This window comes from Nyctibius grandis, chromosome 1 (assembly GCF_013368605.1).
Source record: "Nyctibius grandis isolate bNycGra1 chromosome 1, bNycGra1.pri, whole genome shotgun sequence".
In the NCBI taxonomy this organism is placed as follows: Eukaryota; Metazoa; Chordata; class Aves; order Nyctibiiformes; family Nyctibiidae; genus Nyctibius; species Nyctibius grandis.
Genome location: NC_090658.1, coordinates 19,756,953 through 19,775,495, shown reverse-complemented (window position 1 = coordinate 19,775,495; position 18,543 = coordinate 19,756,953). Strand labels below are relative to the sequence as shown.

The following is an 18,543-nucleotide window of genomic DNA, read 5'->3' as shown; positions in this document are numbered from 1 at the left end:
CACAATAAAATATGGACAGAACTGGAAGGAATCCAAGGAAAAGGAACAAGAGAAGAAACTGAGTAAACATGAACTAAGCTGAAAGGTAAGTTTTTCTTCAGAGACAGAAAGAGAGAAGGAGAGAGAAAGAAAGCTATAGGAAAGGACATGGTAGCAGCCTCTAGTATGGAAAAAGTTACAATGATTACAATGACTTCTTGTTCTCCAGGTCCACTGGGGAAATATTCTGAAGAAATTAATCTCATTTTGCAACAAAGATGACTAGAATAAGATATTAGGAAAAAAAAAGCCAAACCCTAGCTGTTTCCAAGCTTCTTTAGTCAAAAGAGGCAACATCAACCCTCAAATATTTTTGTGGTAACTCCAGCATATACAGTGGCACAGAACAGAGAAATTTTACTTTTTAGCAGGTTATAGAAGCCCTGCACAGATCTGTTCATGAGGAGAAAAAAACCAAAACAAAACACACACACAAAAGAAAACCCAAAAAACCCACAAACATGTCACTGTTCAAACCAAAAAGGGAAGTGAAAAACACCTCCCTATGGGTATTCTGGAATGTCCTTTAGAAGAGGTTGTTCTTATAAGTGTAGGTTACATCAGTATTTACCAGCTGGTGAGGCACGTCTACAGCAAAGCCAACGTATGGTGTGAACCACAAGGCAAAGAGAGACAGAGATCAGGGAAGAAGAAATCTCCAAAGACCAGTTTTCCCTGCCCTGTGTCCTCAGTGCTCCTCCCTACCAACAGCTCTAGAGAACCTGGGACTTAAGCGACTACCCCAGGAGATGGGTTGAACTGCAGACAGTACCGTCGCCTCCTCTGCTGTGAGAGGCCCAGTGGTGCTTTTGGTGTAGGACATATGGATGGATGGATGGTTGGCATAAGAGCTGAGGAAGAAAACAGCGACTGAGAAGGAAATAGATGACACCAGTACAGCCTATCACCTTCTGTACACAGTCAAGTGATATTTGATCCCGACTGAGAACTGGGATAGAAGTCCTTCCAGCCTTACGTTAATATAATGAGTGAGAAAACAGAGTATCATCACTGTACACTGCAACCAGGCTGAAATACCCATACCCGGCAAACTATACAAATCAATGACTAAGCAATCAAGCTTTGCACACCATAAACTGATTTATTTTGCAGAGAAGGAAGCAGAGCACTCCTCCCCCTCCTTCCTTCTCTTTGGCACAAGAAGCAGCAATGAAATCAATGGCAATGAAATAAAAATCTCAAGTTCCTACCTCTCAGACTCATACCACTTGGCTCAACTGCCCTGTGCACTGACAAATCACTGAACATCAGCCTGTAAACAGTATCCTCTAAACTGACCAAGCCAAACATGGTAACCTGGCCTGTATTTTCCATTACTAAGTTCCATGACAAATGATGGCTTTACCACAGATGCAGAACCAGAAAACATTATTATAAAGATTTAATTTTTACTACACAAGGATTTCCTTCCTAACAATTAAAAGAGGCACATCAATTGCTGCATGTTTGGAGTCAATTTTTCTAAAGCATGCTGTAGAAATTCTTCTGTTAATTTAGAGGACATAGATCTGTTCGTCTTCCTGGTTGCAAAGACAGCTCTCAGAACAAGGGAAAAAACAAGCTCTCAAACATACAAGTAATGCAGGGACATCTGCTCAAATCCAAAGACAGCCTGAAGCAATAGTTACGAGTGCCTCTTACATGCACAGGGACCTATCTCTAAAGTTAGATGACAGTCTGCCAACACCACCTTTTTCTACTACTGGTACGCTAGAAAAACACAATGCAAGCACGGTCATTTGTTATCAGTGCTATGAAAGCAGAGAAGAGGGCAAAATACAGTCAGATACCATGGGCCTCCTTCCCAAGAAGAGAAGCTCAACTCCTTCCAGCATCACTGGCATCCCTGTTCCATGCCAAATGCTTCCTCCTGTATCCCTGATAAAAAGCCATAAGCTATCACCTACCTTTTCGGATGTCAAAGCTCTTAGTACACCACAGGCAAATTAAACTTATGCACAGTCTACACAAATGCAGGTAGAGCAGACAGAGACCATCTTACTAGAAAGAGCTAATTCTGAATAGATTTTCGTTTTACTTAATGATTTTTACTGTCTGTCACTCCACAGCCCAACTTGCCAATTCAAACTCTATGGATTTAGGGAACACATGATCTTCTGTAAAATGAAGAAATATGAAGCTCCATGCTAACAGTTTTAAGTTAATATATCAGCCATCTCCATCAGAGTATCTTATGCAAACTTGTGTAAGCTGCAAATGTTGGTATAATTCAGTGCCACAGGTAACCACCAAGACTTCCCATTTATGGATGGAAAAAGCAATGCCCATAAAGCCTATGAAGCTTCACATGTAATTTAGGTAAGTTGGTATCGTGGTTTTAACCCGGCAGGTAGCTAAATACCACGCAGCCTTTCGCTCACTCTCCCCTGCCCGCCCCGGGGAATGGGGGAGAGAATCAGAAAGGTAAAGAGAATCATGGGTTGAGATAAAAACAATTGAAATAAAATAACAGAATATACAAACAAGTGATGCACAGTGCAACTGCTCACCACCTGCTGACCAATGCCCAGCCCATCCCTGGCTAGCGATCCCAGAGGCGAGAAATCCCAAAACAGCAAGCCCAGAAGAGAGAGAGCCAGCTTCCTGGCCAACCCTCATTTATATACTGAGCATGATGTTGCATGATATGGAATATCCCATTGGCCAGTTTGGATCATTACCCTGGCTAAGCTCCCTCCCAGCTTCTTGTGCACCCACACAGTAGCAAAGCACGAGGAGTTGAAAAGTCCTTGATTTCTTAGCAACAACTACAAACATCAGTGTATTATCAACATTCTTCTCACACCAAATCCCATACTAAATCCAAAACACAGCACTATTCTAGCTACTAAGAAGAAAGTTAGCTCTATCCTAGCCAAAACCAGGACAGTGGGCAAGAGAGGCAGGAGTACCTTCTAGGTAGAAAAAGGTAAGACTTACCTAGCCGCAAAAATGAGAAAAAATAGAGCCAAAAAAGGCAGAGAATTGGAGCTGCGAGGGCCTGATTCACAGCTGCAAAGTGCATTTTCTTCTCCAGCTTGGCAGGGAGATATGCATAGTAAAGGTTGTAACGGTCAACCATGTGCTTCAGGAGTATGTATATTAAACCTGGAAGGAAAAAAGGGAGAGCCAAGGAGAGGTTGTTGAAGGCCTGATAAAAAGCAGTGATTCTCTGAGGAGCTCTACACTAACCAAGTGACTGAAAATCTAGATATCAATGGTGGATCCAGCCCAAATATGAGTGGGGTACAGCTGCATGACAGCAGCCTGCTCCTAAGGTTATTACATTCCCAGCCCAAGACCCCCGAGGTCTCCCGACCTCTCTCTCTTTCTCTCCACACACTTCTTTATGTCACCACTTGTGCTCCCAGAGTGAACCCAGAGCTCCTTCAAAGTGCTGGCACATGAGGCCAAGCCAGCAGGGAAGACTTGGTAACTCCTCCACCACCATACTGGTAAGGAAGAAAGGTCTAACAGTGGCTTAACATCTCACTCTCAGCCTTCAACAGATTCACGACTGGATTTTAAGTCAGCTCTTTCTCATCCCAAAGAAAAGACAGTTACTGCTGTGACAGCTATGAACTGCAACAGCTCTGGTATGCAGTAGCACATTTAGATATTTACAACTGCACACAAAATGTAAATAAGTATCAAGTACATTGTTACAAAAAAATTGGCTACATTCTCCCAATAATAAGGTTATTGATTAAAACTAGTTCTGAACAATATCTAATTTAGCTAATTATGTTGTATCTAGCTCTCTAAAATTTTGGATTAGAAAAGGAAAATACCAACTATACAAAATGATTTAGTACTACTTGTGCCTGATAAACAGGTTTCCAGAGTGGAAATAGCTGTAGCTGTTGAAATGATTCTTTATACGTAATTGTTATGACAGTCCAGAATCTCTGTGAATGAAAGATGCAATAAAATAAGACATAGATCATGTCACCCTCACTGAAGATGGACAACTGTCCATGAGTTCTAGACAGATTGCTAAGTTTCTTGAAACCCATACAGGATTTAATGGCTGGTACAGGAAGAGGAAAGTAATCATAGCCAGATAGATAGGCAACTTAAGGCAGAAATGTTAAGTTTTGTTTACAGGACAGAGATAAACCAACTGAGTAAGAGAAACATCCTAGAAAAAGGAGGTCTGTGACTCAGAAATCTGGAGACCTTCTCAGGGTCTTGTAGGACTGCACCTCCACCTACACCACAGGGCAGCTGTGCTGCACCCACATGCCCTGAACTCCTAGTTAACTAGTTTTCTAAGCCAGCAAATCTACCCGAGTATACAGCATTTTCTTTTCTGTCAAAGGACAGCTATGGTGTTCACCAAAACCATGTCCCAGCAAAGCAGTCAGCACATTGTTAGGTCACATCCCTGGGGTCAGGACCACAGAGCACAGTGATGACCACAGCCCCTCTTCTCATTCTCATTTAGGGTGTGGAATTTTAGATAAACAGTTTGCAATGCAGAAGAGCTGCAGTAGTGACAAGGACAGGTAGTTTTCCAGTTTCTTGCTACTGGATCAGCATACTTATTTTTGTGCTTCATTTTACACGTATCAGTCAAACTTTTGTCCTAAAGTTATTTCACATGTGCCTAAAGGACCTGGGGATCAAAATGTTTCAAGTCAAGTTTGGCTGCTTAAGGTAGACCTCCAGGCTGGGTACCCTCTTGCAGCTTGCTTCTCCCAGACCTCAAGAACCCAGAGATAAAAGTAATCCCCTCATCCCCAAACCTACCTGAACTCCTATGCTTAACTACTAAAAATCACCACCACAGCTAATACACTCAAACTTGAGAAATAAAATAAGCATCTGATAGACATTAAATGTACTTTCAACTTCTAAAGGCAGTACAGGAGCTAAGTAACTCACCATCTTCTGCCCTGTTTTTCCACAAGAAGGGAAGGAAACTTGGACCCAAATCATAAGGATTATCAGCATTTGAACTGGAATAAGAATGCAGAACTGGGCCTTCCAAACCTCCCACATGCCCCCATCTCGTTCACACGGTGCCCACAGCTCATCGGAAAACTTACCAAACGGGACAATGATGGGACACGTAATGCTATAGGCCATGATGACAGTGAACACACACAACATCCAGGCATACATTGCTCCAAATTCATATTCAAATGCTTGTTGCTAGGAACAAAAACAGAACACCCAAAACTCTCATGTCATCTATCAGTGTGTCTGGAGTTAAGAATAGATTCACTAAAGCAACAATTCACCTTCTCTTATTCTGTCCCTGTGAGAGATCAGTTGCTTCCCTCAGACGCATAAATGATGTAATTAGAGAGATGAAGTATTACGCATTTTAAGCTTCTGTACTTACAGAAAATACGCTGCTTCTTTCATAGCCTTAAAGTAATTCCTCAGGGAATCTGTTTTCACCTACAAGAAGCAACTACTTAAAACCACAAGGAAGAAAATAATTGTGCCAAACTCAGAACCTTCATCTCACTGCAGATTCCATTGAGTCTGTACTGTTCTTTGTGCTGGCTTTCCCAGTAGGGAAAGCTCAAGATATCAAAGCTTTGTTGTGGTCAGTATTCCCACTTTTTCCTCCTGGGATGATGAAATCAATATAAATCATTTCAACCAGAGCAAGGGGTAATATGCAACAGTTAATAGAAGTGAATGTTTAAAAGAATCTTTTAAAAAAGGAATGCACCCACCCAAAAAAAAAGAAAGAAAAAAAAAAAGAAAGAAGAAAAAGAACAAAAGGGGCAGTTGTATGCAGGCTTAAGTTTCCATTTTAACACCTGGAATTTCAAGCTGCAAGACAACACATCATCTGAAAGTCCACCACTTAAAATGGAATATAGACAATAAGTATATATTTTGCTAGATGTATGTTCAGATTAAAGTAAGCTGTATACACCTGCGGGCTGAGAGAAGAAAGTAACTATAGACAGATTTGAATTTTAAAAACCCTGAAGTTTAGACTATAAAATAAAATCAGAATTATCCTATAAAATCCAAATCATAAAAACTCTGACTTGAAGCTATGAAGAGAATAATGCCTGAAGTTCAGAGTTGGGGTTTTGATTTTTGACCATCTCTGACTTGAATAAATACCTCTCCATTACTTGTACTGCAGATGAAGGGAATATGAACCTGTCATGGATGAGTGAAACAAAGGCCAAAAAAAAAATTACAGGAGATAATAGTTACTGGTATGAAGGATGGGGGCTCCCACTGTTTCTGATAAGGACCAGTCATTTAATTGCCTCTTGCTGAGGAGGGACTCTAATACCTGTTTAATATTTTTCCTTTCTGCTGTGGACTTGGCCATTATCATGCGTATGGTGTAAAGGATGAGGCCAGGCAGGCGCAGCAGCTCCATCCCGTTGCCAATGAAAGCAGAGGCAATCACATAGTTCACAAAGAAGGCTCCCTGGTCAGGCAAAAAGACACATCTGCAAGGAAAGACATCAGACACTGACTGGAAAGCAGACAAGCAAATATAGCATATATACAATGGATCCCTATTGCCTTTGGAAATCTCTTACCATAAGGATAAGCACCGGACACCATAAGAAGTAGCTAAAGACTTCTGATAATGTTGTCGGAAAAAAAAAAAAAAAAAAAAAAAAGAGTACTACATAGCTATAAATGCAGTAAGTGTAGTACACTGTAAGAGCCTTGCTGAGTTGCAGTTCAGATGAGGAATAAACTGTTCACGAAAAGATACAGCAGTCTGATGGGTGGCTGATAGCAGGCAAGAGCATCATTTGATGTCTGTAACAGCAACCCGAGACAAGGTGAGATAAGACTGCAATAGAATAATTGTCTCTGCTAGCTTAGTTACTCCTAAGTGGCTTGTTACTGATTTTGAAACAGCATTTGGAAACTTAACTATGTCCTAACAATTGCATTCTATTCTTTCCCTCCAGCCACGGTCACAAGAGCTTATAATAACCAATATCTACAAATTTGCAATGCTGGTCTAAAAAAGTTCATGTTTCTTAAAATCAAGAGTCAATGGATTTCAGAAAGAGAACTGCCGCAGCGGTTTGGTCTCGCTGTAATTCTTGGGAAGATCCTCTGTCCCTGATACACAACAATCCTCAGTACATTTTCTGGTCCCCTCTCACCTACATCATATCATCTTGTTCTTTCCTGTCTTCTACAAAATTTGTAAGATTTTGGGAAAATAACTGTCTCTTTATTGAACTTTTGCATACATTTGCTAGCAGGAAAAAAGCATGGATTTCTTCATAGCAAAATCACTTGGATTCTCATCCCCTTATTCAGAAGCTCAACATCATCCCACAGGGTACCATCCCCAAACAATTTTTAATAAACTAACCAAGGTTAGTCAACAGCAAAGAAATAAATAAGTCCTAAGTATTCCTTTAGCAAAAAGTGGCTAATACTTACTCCAGCCTAACTGCAGAATCGGACGATTCTCTGTCAAACAGCCAACGGAAAAAAAAATCAAGGCTGAAAGAAAAATAGTTAATGTAATTCAGTCTCCAACAGCTTAGTACTGTGTAAAATTGCTTCTCTTTTTAAGTAGTTCAGATCAGGATAGTGGACAGAGAGAATTTAATCAAATAATCTGAACATTACTTTAGCTTTATCACAGTTACTAATAGTCAAAAATAGGAAAAAAGATACAGAATCAAACAAACCAGAAATGTCTACCTCATACTAAAGTTTTAATGATTCATTTTTAGCAGTTATTATATAGATAGGACAACTACACGTTAGCCAGGGAAAACGGTTAAATACTGTAAAGGTGGAAAGAAAAGGACAACTATAACCGAAGTATAAGACATAGTCAGGAAACTGGGTTCTCAGCTGTGATGGAGAGTATGGGCAACTTTCAGTTAGTCATTCATCTTACAAGGTCTTAAATTTCTTAGCTGAAAGTCAGCCTTTGGAAACTTTAAGGGCTATCAGGTCCTCAGATGAAAGATGAACATTGAAATCTAATGCGTAATGACAATATAACCATACACACTGGAGGGAATGGGCGTACCTCAACTAGCAACTAGAGAAGTAAGTTGTCCCATATGATAAAAATACTCAACATTACTCTGTTAAACTATGATTCTTTACCTGGTCAGACCAAGGGAGGGCAGAATCAATACCATGAAGATCAAAAATATGTAGACTTTATGCATCATTATTCTGTTCTCTGCAGATCTACCAACATAAAAAGTCACTGAGTAAGAAACTCATATGGAAGACTTCCACACATGAAGAATCTTGCCCAGACAATGTCAGCACCCGTCAGACTTCCAGCTTCCCCTGCTGTATCACATTGCTACAAGATACTCACAAAACAAACATCTTTGAGATATTCACTAATTTGGACCAAGCAGGCTCTCAGTGTCTTCTTGGGAAAGAAAACATTCCTGAATGTTAATCCAGACTCTAAATTAGCATTGCTACAGGTCTGCACCACAAGCAGGGGGATGTTGACAATCACAGCTGGTCTCTCATCCAAAGATACTTGCATCTCGCAACAGCTTGTAAACAAACAGCTCTTCAAGTGTTATGCCAAGAGGGATTAGGCAGTTTGTAAAAGGGCACCACTGCCAAGAAACCAGACACTTAGACAAGCTACTTGACTGCCCTTGCCAAGTGTCAAGTCTTTGGGAAACAACATGACACTACTAATGCTATACTCCTACTACAGTAGCAGGAACATCTATCTAGTGACACACCTTTGCCAGAAAAGTGCAGCAATTGCTATAAACAATTCAGACTGTTAAAGGTGGTATCTGATAGGGCATTAAAACCACAGAGGTTTTATTATAGGATCACGTAGCCCTTGGGCACTGTGGGACATATCAGTATAACTATACCGAGGCTTGAAATCTGATCTGTGATCACTAGTGACTTTAGAAAAGTATTTCAACTGATTGAGAATGGCTCTATGTTCATGTGCCTAGTGCAACCACCAAAAAAAAAAAAGTTGATGAAAAGCATACAACTTTGATGAATAAACAGCAGACTCTGGACATGATGTCTTACAAGGGAATGGTATAAAAAATAAAAAAGTCCAAACATTTTGACCTTAGACTATAAAAACAAAAAAATTTGGCTACAGGCATTATGGAAAAAGATTGAGTGAAGCTGGGATTCAGTGCGCAGTATCACACATTTATCTGACTGTAGGTAAACTGGGGATGAAATCTGGTATGCCAAACCAAGCTGTGCTGAGTTCTCCAAGTTAGCAGCACATCATTTGAGCCTGACATCTCTGGAGTGCACCAGTTGTATCTGAAAACCTTGCATGAACACATCTGCAGGGCCTTGGTCCCATAGGTCTTCTCAGATCACCACTAACAATATCCAACAGCAGTCAAGTTGTGCATCAAGAGTTACATCCAGATCATTTTTTCCATACAAAACAACAAAAAGATGGATGCCCTTTTTATAAGTAGCATGCCAGCAGTTGGAGCGCTTTCTGTTGAAGTGGGATTCTGGGGTTCTGTGATGTTCTCAGCCTGGAGGGGATCCAAACCCACACCTCCTATCTTCCCAAAGAGTGAGCTAGTTACAGGATCAGAGGCACTTCCCATCCTTCTGTTGAAGCTACACCCCCCAGTTCTGCTTGTACATTTTTTTCCTAATTTAACACAAAGAGGCAGGGCAGGGGGGCGCATAAGTAAATCATGTGGTCAGATTACACTTGCTGTGTTGATTACAAATTACTTAAACTCCATAGTGTTGGTTATAACATTAGAAAGAAATGAGAACATGACATTCCCTGCCATGAGAGGTCTGTGGATTTAAGAGCTCCATGAAACATAAGCCCTTTTTCCATTTATTTTAGTAATTCAGCTGATAAGGCCAAAACAGAGGAAAATCATGCTTACTTTGTCCAGTGGGACTCCAGCAAAGTTGAGTAATAGACAATTGTTGGTAGCAAAGCTGAGAAGGACCAGAGCAAGAGCGTTGGGAAAAACTGACTGACAATAGGATTCTAGTGGGAGGAAAAAAAAGTAAGAATAAGTATTAAAAACATTTTAATGCAGCTGTAGTAGAACAAAGGTTTGCTTTTTGTAAATTAGAGCAGGTTGGACTGTAGAAATTATATTCAGATACAGTCTTAAAATGAGTGAGTGCTCAGCACTGGTGTGCAAGACAAAAAACAAGAGCAGGATCGGGAATTAAATTCCTTGAGAGTGAAGTCTCACAAGCATTTTTTATGTAGTTTACACTATTTTGGGGAAGTATTTAAAATGAACAGTTTGCAAGAGACTTTAGCTGCAGTCAAACTAGGACCAGATATATATGCCATCCTGTTTTGAATCCAATAAGCAAAAATAAAACCATGGCATTTTACTTCAGAGTTTAAAATCTGAATACGCTCCTTCTCATAATAAAAATCAAAACACAAGTTGGACTTGAAATCCAATTGTTGGTAAAGGTTTTTGATTACAAAATTTAGAGTTATGCAAATTGGAATGCAAATTTTTACTATAAACAAATAAGACATTTATAATAACATGAAGTTTCAGAAGCAATTACTTCCGCCTGCTATTAAGGGACAAAAGAGGACTAAAGACCTGATTCTGGACATACACTTTTTAATCAGCAGTTATGAAAAACAATCCCGAGAATTTCAACTAAATTTAGCTGATAGACATTGTTTCATTGTCTTACTATACACTTATCAGTTCATCAACGCTTTGGTCTGACACATAGCTACAGCCAAACATATGGTGATACTCACATTAAGGTAGTGAATAGGTTTAGTGACATTGAACTTGTCCATGGTTGAGATGATTATGGAAGGAGTAGTAAGAAAAAACAGCACAATAAAAAGAAGCAAATTAATGCAAGCCCATCTAAACCACCATTTCAGACCACGCACTGAAAGATTTTTCCTGAAAAAAAAAAAACAAAAAGGACATAAAAACAAGCAGTAAGCATTCGCTGTTAAAAAAATACATACTATCAAGTAACAGATGGCACTACTTTTTCTAAATTGAGCTTTCATAGCCTCAGGGTTATATAACAAAGCACTATACAATTTCCAGTTGCTATTAGAAATGAAGAAAACTGTGCAACCTTTCTTGAATGATAACATAAATTGCGCTCACAGAAGAACATATTTAGTTTTTCATAACACAATGTTTAATGTAGTTAAGGTTTGGGATGAAACACTTCCACTGTTTAATAATATGGAAGTACTAAACAAAGTTAGAACAAGAAGAGACAGAGAGAGAAGATGATACAGAGAATTTCTGCGAGGAGAATAGAGGTCAGAGGCAGAAGCTACCAAAAAACTGTGATTTGAAAAAAATAATTAAAAAACCCTGCATCCCTTCCTGCCATATTAAAACAGCAACCATAGGTCTTAAACAGGTAAAGTTCTTAAACGTTAACAGAAATGGTTCCCAGAAGGAGTGAAATGATTTGAACCCTAGCCAAAGCCAAGTATTTAGAACAGACAAAATAGGGATACAGAGGCTCAGTAACATCCCCAATTATGACAACTCTTTTTGTGAACCTAGGCAAGTAACTAAGCAAATCCCTGTGCCTCCTCTTCTTCAAGGCCAAGGGGAGAAAAGAGAAAGAACAGGAAAACATGCCAAAACAACAAAACCCTACCATCTTCCCCTCTCAGAGATGTTTAGAAAAGCTTTGTGAGTGCTTCACCCACTGAGTCTCAACTATCGCTTCCTGTGTCCACAAGACAGTGCTTGAAGAAAGGAAGAGGAGCACACATGCATGCAAGAACCCTTTCATGGAAAAGGCAGATTAAACTGACTCTACTTGGAAAACAGCTTGCAAGAGATTTTTAATTCATGTCTCAAAATAACACAGCTGCAAAAGACACAACTAAGAATCATGGCTGGTTGCTTTATGGTTGAAGATTCTATACTTTATTCCCAACTGCAGAATTGTAGTTCTAGAGAAAACCTCTCAATTATTAGAAATAGATGGCATGGTCACCTTAAAAGTAATTTGCTATTAAAATCATTAGGAAAAAAGTGTACTTTTTAAAGAAAAAAAAGTTACATACAGGTGAAATACAGTAACTTCTGCATATTTGTGTCTCACTTGCAGTTTTGGTTTAGGCAATGGCAATGTCACAACAAATTTATGTTATATGAACAAGGGATTATATCGACCCAACCCTACGTTATTTGCAAAGCAACTGGAAAACGTTTAGCCATTTTTAGCCTATAAGCATGACAGAAGGCAGCAGCGGAACAGTTTAATTCAAAAAGCATTTATCTATTTTCCGACACTCTACTGTAAGTGGTGGGTAAAGTCTGGAAAATTTACTGGGTCAACAAAAAGATGTTAGAAGACAGACCATAGTTCACAGAGTGGATCAAGCTATACCTGTCATGTGGCAACTCAGAAAAAACGTACAGACTTGGAGAATACTCAGCACTAACACCAAGTTGCTTTCCCCAGATCTCAACAGTAGATCTGCATTGACCTCAAAAAAACAGAAACACTGAGGCACAGACATTAATAGGCTGATTTTTTTTTTTAGTCAACAGGAACTGCAGGTACCAGAACTTTGGGGTGGCAAAAATCTAGTCAGCCTCTGAGAGGCCTCCCTAAGGTCAATGAAGAACACCAGTAATGGAAATAAAGATGCAAATCAGCCACACCCAAACGCTACATAAAGTCTTAGTTTAGGGTTAAAGAAAAATGCGCTCAGCCCCCTTCTCCTGTCCCCAGTCTAAACCTACATTATCAGAAATAAATGTATGTACGACAGGAATCTTACCAACAAATATTCTCAGGATAAGGAGCGTACATAACCTCCCAGTTTGATATGCACAGCTCCCTGCTGTAGGACGATGGCTGGGGTTCTCCTTTACACTTAATACTCTGACATTTGCAGGCATTGAAGTCCTTAAGGATACTGTAAGGAAGAAAATAAACAGTTACTACCACAGGTCTTAGAGATCTGACAAAGTTGGAAACAAAAAGCAGTCTTGGTTTGAACTGTTCAGTGCTTCTACCAACATGAACAACAGCAGTGACTTGTATTAAAAAAAAATATAGAAAAATTAATCAAAGCCTGCAAGCATTAGAAAAAATAGACAGCCAGTTCCCCAAACACCTCTTTATGTAACTACAGCTGTTTTCAAGTCAAAGCAGACTAAAGGATTAGTCTGCACTCTTATTTCATTACACTAGTATCAACACTAGCCAATTTTGCCTTGAGTACCAATTCTCAGAAAATTTTTTATCATGCTGATATTCTTGCAATTCAAAATACTACCTTCTTTCACCCACTCCTAAAATAATCACAATACTTAATTTTATCTTCTAATATTATGAGTTGATTGACAATCAATGTATCTAAACAAAATTTAAACATGCACACAATAAATGCTTTTAAAGTTTTCTCAAAACACATCAATAGAAGTGCGAGGCGTATATTCAAAGACAATACAACTGTGTGTGCATTACTGTGCAAAAGAAGTTCCACTTCAGATAAGCTCTATTACACTAGCATGGAAACAGTATATATTATATTTGAAGGGGTAGACTCTAAAATTCCTGAACATGCTTGTTTCTCAGTTGTGCTCTTAACAAAGAAAACAGAGAAACACACACAAACACCAAACCAAACAAAAATAACCCCCAAGCCGCATATCTTTACCTTACCAGAAGTCAAGTAGTGATGTCGAATTGCCAGCATCTTGCAGCAGCAAGTATTTAAGAAAGTTAATTACATTTTGACAGTTTATTTTTAAAAATACATACAGAGCAAGCTTTAGCACTACCAGCCATACTACCAAGCACCATCATTAACCAAGCTTCTACAACCACCTGACTCCATGAATCTCAGTCCTGGATTCCTGTTTGTCCCACCGTATTTCAGGGCTCCATGGAGCAGAGCCTACTAAGGGCACAAAATAACTTTCAATTTGATGTTAGCCTCAGCTTCACATATAATCTAACCTAATTTTCCAGAGAACAGAGTCCACCACATCGATTCCAAGCTAAACAAATTAAAATCTTTTCAGTTCTTGATAATCACTGCAGAGATGCCTGCAGTACAACTCAGAACCTATGCCCAAGGAAAGACCATCCCATCAAAATTGTATAGGACAAATCAGCAGCTAGAGAAGGAACTTCAGTGCTTATTTCTTCTTTCAGTTTCACATCTTAAAATGTTATTTCATGTTCTAGATTCATGTCACATTACAAAATTAGGAGTGGGGCAAATTTCACCACACAACCACCACTCAGTTAAAAATCAGCAAGCAAAACTTTCTCCAGCATCTCATATTCTTGCAAAGAATACTATACCATGGATTTCCTTGAAAAAAAGCCTGAAAAACTGGCTCTCTAACATGACTTGAAGGTCAAAAGAATGCAGACAATTTAAATTAGAGAGGCTATGAAGAATAAAAAAAGCATGATGTATTATTTTTGTAATACAAATATTATTCTGCTTCCCTTTACCTACTTTGTGTTAGTAAAAGACGCTCACAAAGTGACAACAGAAAATGAGAGGCTACATGCATTTTCTCTACAAATGACTGAGTAAAAAGCGCTGAACAACTTTTGCTGTTAGGCCTACACATATCTCTATAATAACAGGTAAGAAATAGACATAATGTGTATGTATCAGTGACTCATATTCAAGCCAATTAGTCTGGCCTACTATTAACTTACATTGGACAGACTGGATCCCACACAGAAGAAAAAGGCTCCTTATCCCAATAAATGTCCAGAGCCATTCAGTCCCTTAGATATTTTCTTCACTCGAAGCAGAGAGGCTAAATGCACACTGACAGGAAAACTTACCAGAAAGCAAAGCAGACCAAATCCACAGAATAGCGAAGAAGAAGACAGGAAGAAGAACCAACATAAGCAAACAATCGACACAAACAGGAGATCAGTTGTACTATTATAGTTAAAAGAGAACAAACAAGCCAACAGACAAAACTCACTAGGTTGCCATGGATTTCTCTTGAAATGTTACAAAAGCCATTCCCAGTGGGTTATTATGAACAGCTTGTTCCTCTTTTGAATATTCTTCCATCAGTTCATTTCTAACTTTGGTGTAATAATCTACAGCATCCTCCTGTGGGGAAATTGATGACTGTTACATCCAAGTACCAGATGGCTAATATCTTCATTAAAATACAGCTTACACAAACCATAGTCTCTCTTCCTCATACTATTTCCACAAATTACAAATCATGTCACAATGCGAAGCCACACAAACAGGAAGTTTTCCTTGTATTTCAATTTTTGCACTAAGATTACATTTCAAAAGTTTTGGGGAATTCCTTTTCTGTGCAGTGCAAGAACATGAAGGATGAGCTATCTGCAACAAAAGCATAAAGAATTTTCTAAAGCTCAACAAGATTTCACACACAAACTGTTCTCTACTCTTCTAACAATCTACCTAGCCATAACTAAAAATGAACACAACCTCTTACCCTTTCACATCCTCCGATTTCACAACAGCAGAATTGACCACATGGCTTAGGGTTGATTTGGACCCGCTTGCCATACTTCTGATGCAGGTGTTCATAGTAAGTCAGGCTTTTTTCTGCCTGTTTTCTGGACAGAAAAATACATCCATAACATTTTGCAAGAAAACAATATCAGCATCAAGCTTAAGAAGAATATAATCCCCAAGAGAAAAAGTTACGTCAAGGACTGATAACAAATTAATGAGTCACCAAAGACATTCATATATGTTATTTTGGCGACTTAATATAATTTATTTTCAAGTCTGTAATGGCATTATATATAGCCTACACTTGTAGTGAGGTTCCAGGAAAAAAAAATACATAGGCCAGAAGACAACGCTTTTTTCTCCTGTGACCAGGACCTCTCTCCAAAGAAGCAGGGTCCCAGACTTATTAAATCAATAGTTGGGTTTTCCACTCTGCACTGCCTGACAATAATTAAATACATACATACATAAACAAATAATCAGCAAGTCAAAGCTTATCTTACACAACACACAACATACCACACCTACAAGAAAGAGGCTGAACCCCACAACCCACCTTAAAACACAGCTGAATCTAACTGAAGTCCAGACCAGAACTTTAAGAGCAGAACTCATTTCTAGTATGCGCAAGCTTAGTACTACTGGTGTATGTTGATTAAGGACTGGCAAAGCATTCATAAAATTATGCTAAACTCAGGTGGATTACAAAAACAAGTACCTTTTTTTGAAGAGACGAATAAGCTTGGCAACGTCATAACACAGCTGGACCTCCAGCACAGTGCAGGTTGGGTAGGCAGCACTGAAAAGGGAGCAGTATATGAGAACAGTAAGAACAAAAAGTACAATGAAGAAACTGTTTCAAAGAGCATCACTGACTTCGGACTGACATCTCAATCACTCATTTCATTTCTGAATGAGGTATCATAGAGTGGAGACTTCCAGAGAGACAGTTGCTGAATGCTACTTTAATATGAGATGTGCACCATTATTCCCAAGTAAAGGCCGTGTGGAAGCATGAACAGAAAAAGTGTGGATACACAGCCACTTTCTCAGATTCTAATTTTAAGGTCAGTTAACTAACTTTATTGAAATATAGTCTTTTCTCAATTCTGTCTAAGGAATACAATATGCTTTTAGAAGACAGATACTATAATATGAATTTTAAGCAGTGCATCTGCTTGGTCAGGTAAAACTACCAGGACAATTTTAAATCTCCTGTTCCTAATGATACTGCTCAAGCATGGAACTTACCTGAAATGGCCTTGTATTGTCTCTTCTTTTGCATTTTTTGGAAGACCAGTTACAAACAATGTGCACTTAACCTGCAAGAGAAAATGCAACTCCAATTTTGAAAAACCACATCACGAAAGAGGGGGAAAAAAAAAAAAAAAAAGAGTATGAGGAAGGCAGCAACACAGCACAAGTAGCTGTGTTGTAGAGGGGAAAAAAGGTCGGAAATTTTTATTTTGATGGGAGCTGCATCTATTCAAGACAGCACCACGTTCACCCTCTACATTGGTTACACCAAAATTTCACAAATCCCTCCCCAACCCCCTTCTCTCCCTCTCTTTTCACAATTCACTCAGTAGAGCTTTGCTTTCTGTGAACACTTTCACACTTATGTCACATTCTAGCAAGCAGGAGGCATCTTAGCAATCTGCTTTTTTAGCATTAGCCACTTGCAAACATACTGTATGGTTTTTTTCACCCAATACAGAAACTTACTATGTTTTCTTCTTTATATGTGACATACTTCATGTGATGTCTCATGAAGACAACAGTCAGAATCAGGTAAACAACAGCAAAAACCGTGTGCAGCCAAAGAAGATTATTACTGTTGGACAAAATGTTATGAATATGAGAAACAGGAAGAGCTAATTGTCCAACTGATACAAGTAGCCATCAAAATGCTAACCAGATCAGAACCTCTCTTTGAAAACAAAAGAAGAAAAAAAGGTAGTTACTGGTAGTCAGTCACACCTATGCAGATGCCTTGGACAGCCATTAGGGTTACTTGCTTATCATAAAATTCTATGGATAACAGACCTACAAAGAAAACAGATATTCTATGACATGGACACTTTTAGGCTGCATTTGGCTTGAGCCTTGTCATTCAGATGACCAACAGCACACACCATGCTGTTTGCCACAATGTTTTTTATTGGCCTTACTTGTTACTGTGCTGAGAACATAATTGAACTCTCCTTGAACACAATCCTTACTCAAATTCAAAACAGCCTAATACAGGGAGCAAATTCTGCTTCTCTGATAGCTCCTTCCTCAAAGCTTATAGAAGTTCTGTTCTGTGATCAGTTCTTCAGTTTACAATTAACCTAAAATACAGGAACCTATTTTACAGATAAAAAATCCCAACCAAACAAAAAATCCCCACTAGTTACTAGGATCCATAATGTGGTTAAAAAAACCAAAATGCATTGGCAGAAACTCTATTGGATGCAGCAGCACGGATAGATGTGGATTGATCAAGTAATAAAACAGAAAAATTGTACAGCTTTGTATCTCAGCTTTTTTACAGACTGTTTTTAAAACACATAGAGATGACTTTCATCATGATCTCGGATGGGAGAGATATGCACACACATAAATCCGATGTAAGAGAATTTAAATCATCCGAGTTACATATTCTAGTAAAGCTGTCAGCTTTATTTTCCTTCTGAAGTATGGTTTCTTTTAATGTGGAAATTTCTGAAAGTAATATCACTAGATGTGCGGTCATTAGCCAAGAGAAACATGTAGTGTAACAAGTATGAGCTGAGAGAGTAGAAGCCCAGTCTCCAGATTTCTTATCAGCACTGCAACTGCATAGCCTGAAGCAGAATATATCCCAGTTTCAGTTGATGAAGTGTGAGTAAGTAATTCCTACCCCATAAGCCATGCTGCAAGTATCAAGTCACATGTTTAGAGACTATGGCAGGAAACAGACATAAGCATAAAAGTACTCTGCAAGATTTACTTACCCAGTTTGTAAGTTCACTATAGTTGTTCTTCCAAAACTATAGGGATCTTTATCTAAGAAGAACAAAACC

At 38.8% G+C, this 18,543-nt stretch overlaps 1 protein-coding gene across 1 annotated transcript in view; it reads right to left on the bottom strand.

Annotated features, from left to right (window-relative positions):
* Positions 1 to 18,543, bottom strand: part of TMEM63A (transmembrane protein 63A) — a 33,715-nt gene that overhangs the window by 3,042 nt on the left and 12,130 nt on the right. The window contains exons 7-20 of the mRNA XM_068395179.1: positions 18,475 to 18,526; positions 17,222 to 17,330; positions 16,748 to 16,818; positions 16,215 to 16,295; positions 15,474 to 15,597; positions 14,979 to 15,112; positions 12,794 to 12,931; positions 10,775 to 10,928; positions 9,915 to 10,021; positions 8,146 to 8,232; positions 7,462 to 7,524; positions 6,335 to 6,497; positions 5,112 to 5,217; positions 3,001 to 3,168 (exon numbers count right to left, since the gene is read on the bottom strand). Of these exons, the coding sequence (XP_068251280.1) occupies positions 3,001 to 3,168; positions 5,112 to 5,217; positions 6,335 to 6,497; positions 7,462 to 7,524; positions 8,146 to 8,232; positions 9,915 to 10,021; positions 10,775 to 10,928; positions 12,794 to 12,931; positions 14,979 to 15,112; positions 15,474 to 15,597; positions 16,215 to 16,295; positions 16,748 to 16,818; positions 17,222 to 17,330; positions 18,475 to 18,526 (1,557 nt within the window). The remainder of the gene's footprint in view (positions 1 to 3,000; positions 3,169 to 5,111; positions 5,218 to 6,334; positions 6,498 to 7,461; positions 7,525 to 8,145; positions 8,233 to 9,914; positions 10,022 to 10,774; positions 10,929 to 12,793; positions 12,932 to 14,978; positions 15,113 to 15,473; positions 15,598 to 16,214; positions 16,296 to 16,747; positions 16,819 to 17,221; positions 17,331 to 18,474; positions 18,527 to 18,543) is intronic.